Below are 2269 nucleotides of genomic sequence, written 5' to 3'. Positions count from 1 at the left end.
TAATGAATAAGTTAATTTCAAAATAAAGTAAAATAATGAATTATAAGATTAAAGCCCTTGCTTTAAACATATGTTAACTGGTACCACTTCTGAACTCTAATGTAATTTTATGAGCAGACTTACTCACTAGTAAGAAGCTCCCTGAATAAAGGGAACGTTATTACTTATGACACTGGTTACATCTCTCACTGTAAATAACTAAGTTGATATGTACTTAATGCTCTATGTCTGGACTGATTGTATGTGACTCTGACATCACATTTTTGGTTCTGCAAAGCTGAACACCAGACAGTGTAGACTCAGTGCTTTGCCCTCTCTGATCAAGGAGCCATCACCTCTCTAAATATTTCTTAGTTGCATTCACATTTTAATAGAAAAATATTACATAGGAACTGAGAAAAGATATCACCAGGGATTGAACTAATAAAGTAATAAAAGGCATATATATATATATATATATATATTACATTTACTCAAGAATACTACAAGGGAGGTGTTATTAACCAGAGAAGTATAGTGAAGATCAGAGAGAACTAAGCAACCCAAGATCACAGCAATAAATGTCAGAGTTGGTACTGCAATGCAGTCATTTATGGCTATAAGGCTGTGCTGTTTCCACTACAATCAGATTTTAGTGTTGTATTTACCAAAGAAAATTGAACTTGAATTTATGTGTTTGGGTCAAAATTGAAGCAGAATTCTATGCTTTTACCTAAGAAGATCTTGCACATTTATGATCAATATTTTTCTCCCCATTTTGAGTCCACTCAGAATCTATTTTCAATCGTCACAATCTAAATACAGAAACTACTCAGAAAATAAACTTATTGTTGAGGAATTCTCTCTTAAGATTTGACCAGTGACAATCAGTTTGATGGCTTTTCGAAACCAAGGATAAAATACAGCATAGATCAAGGGGTTCATAGCCGAGTTATAGTAAGCAATCCAAACTAATATTTCATAAATATAGGTGGGTGTGATGAAACCTAGGAAGGCATCAATTATTGTATCAATGAAGTATGGTGACCATGAAATCAGAAATGTTACCACTGCGATGCCCAATGTTTTTGCGGCTTTTCTCTCCCTCTTGGCCACTCTGTCTTTGTAGCTGTCTGACGATCTCACAGTCTTATTGCCCATACTTTCAACTTTTCTAGCCTGCTGTTTAGCAATGAGGAAAATCTTGAAGTAAACAATCATCATCACAAGTGTGGGTATGAAAAATAATAGAAAATTTACCAATACCCAACTTTGATTCACTGCAACTTGACAACCTCCCACACAGGTGAGAGCACTTACTAGTTCCTCCAGCCCAGCTTCATTTGCTCCTGTGCCAAGAAGGGAAAAAGAATAAATAATGGAAAGGAGCCAGGAGAAGGCAATACATATGCCAGAAACAGAGGGTGTGAACCTGGTTGGGTAGACCAGAGGGTCAGTGATTGCGATGTATCTATCGAGAGAAATAAAACACAAGTGGTAGATAGAAGCATAACAGAATGACCCATCGAAACAAGAGTGAAATTTACAGTAAGTCTCCCCAAAGTACCAGCAGCTCTCCACAGACCTCACTGCGCTGAAGGGCATCACAGTGATTCCCACCAAGAAATCAGCACAGGCCAGGGAAGCGATGAGAAGATTGCCTGGAGAGTGCAGCTGCTTGAAATGAAGAACTGAAGTCATCACCAAGAAGTTTCCAAATACAGCCAGCAAAGATCCAAAGCCAAACACTGTGTACAGAATCAGGCGGGGGCCTGGCGAGTAGGAAGTTTTGACACAGGATCCGTTCACATTCTCGTAGCAGAGCTGTGTAACTACAGGAGCCGGCAAATCACTGCCCATGATTCTCTGTTTTGATACTGGAAAAACTATCATCCTCTAGGGCAAAACGTGCCATTCCAAATATGTCATTTTCAAAAGTCCTTTAAAAAAAGTGTGTACAATATGTCAGCAATTGCCAGTACATTTTGGCCCTAGTTCTCTGTAAGTAGAAATTCTTATTTTCATATTTAGAAACTGACTCATAGCTTCATCTCAAAATAATTTACTTTGAACTGAATAAGCAGTTAATTTTTATCTTTACAAAAAATTATGTTTATTTAAATATAAAAATATTTCTTTGCATTACCTAGGATTTCTTATCTGAGAAGTGTTAGTCTTCCAAGAGCTGTTATAATGCATATGCGAATGCCACATTTTATTAGCGTTCTTTTCCTAATTTATAAGAGCTAGAATAACACTAAAAACACTCTGCCCCCTCAGGAAAGTAACT

General features: G+C 37.0%; 1 protein-coding gene across 1 annotated transcript; it reads right to left on the bottom strand.

Annotated features, from left to right (window-relative positions):
- Window positions 1-807: 807 nt before the first annotated feature.
- Window positions 808-1839, bottom strand: LOC141569889 (trace amine-associated receptor 7a-like). Its single transcript, XM_074324388.1, has one exon. The coding sequence runs from the start codon at window positions 1837-1839 to the stop codon at window positions 808-810; it is 1032 nt and encodes a 343-aa protein (XP_074180489.1).
- Between the last annotated feature and the right edge of the window lie 430 nt (window positions 1840-2269).

The sequence above is a fragment of the Rhinolophus sinicus genome, unplaced genomic scaffold (assembly GCF_036562045.2).
Source record: "Rhinolophus sinicus isolate RSC01 unplaced genomic scaffold, ASM3656204v1 Contig53, whole genome shotgun sequence".
Taxonomy (NCBI): Eukaryota; Metazoa; Chordata; class Mammalia; order Chiroptera; family Rhinolophidae; genus Rhinolophus; species Rhinolophus sinicus.
Note: the sequence above shows the minus strand (reverse complement) of the source record. Positions and strands in the feature narration are given on the sequence as shown.

Coding starts and splice junctions, on each gene's coding strand:
- LOC141569889 (XM_074324388.1), bottom strand. CDS start 1,839: ATGGGCAGTGATTTGCCGGCTCCTGTAGTTACACAGCTCTGCTACGAG.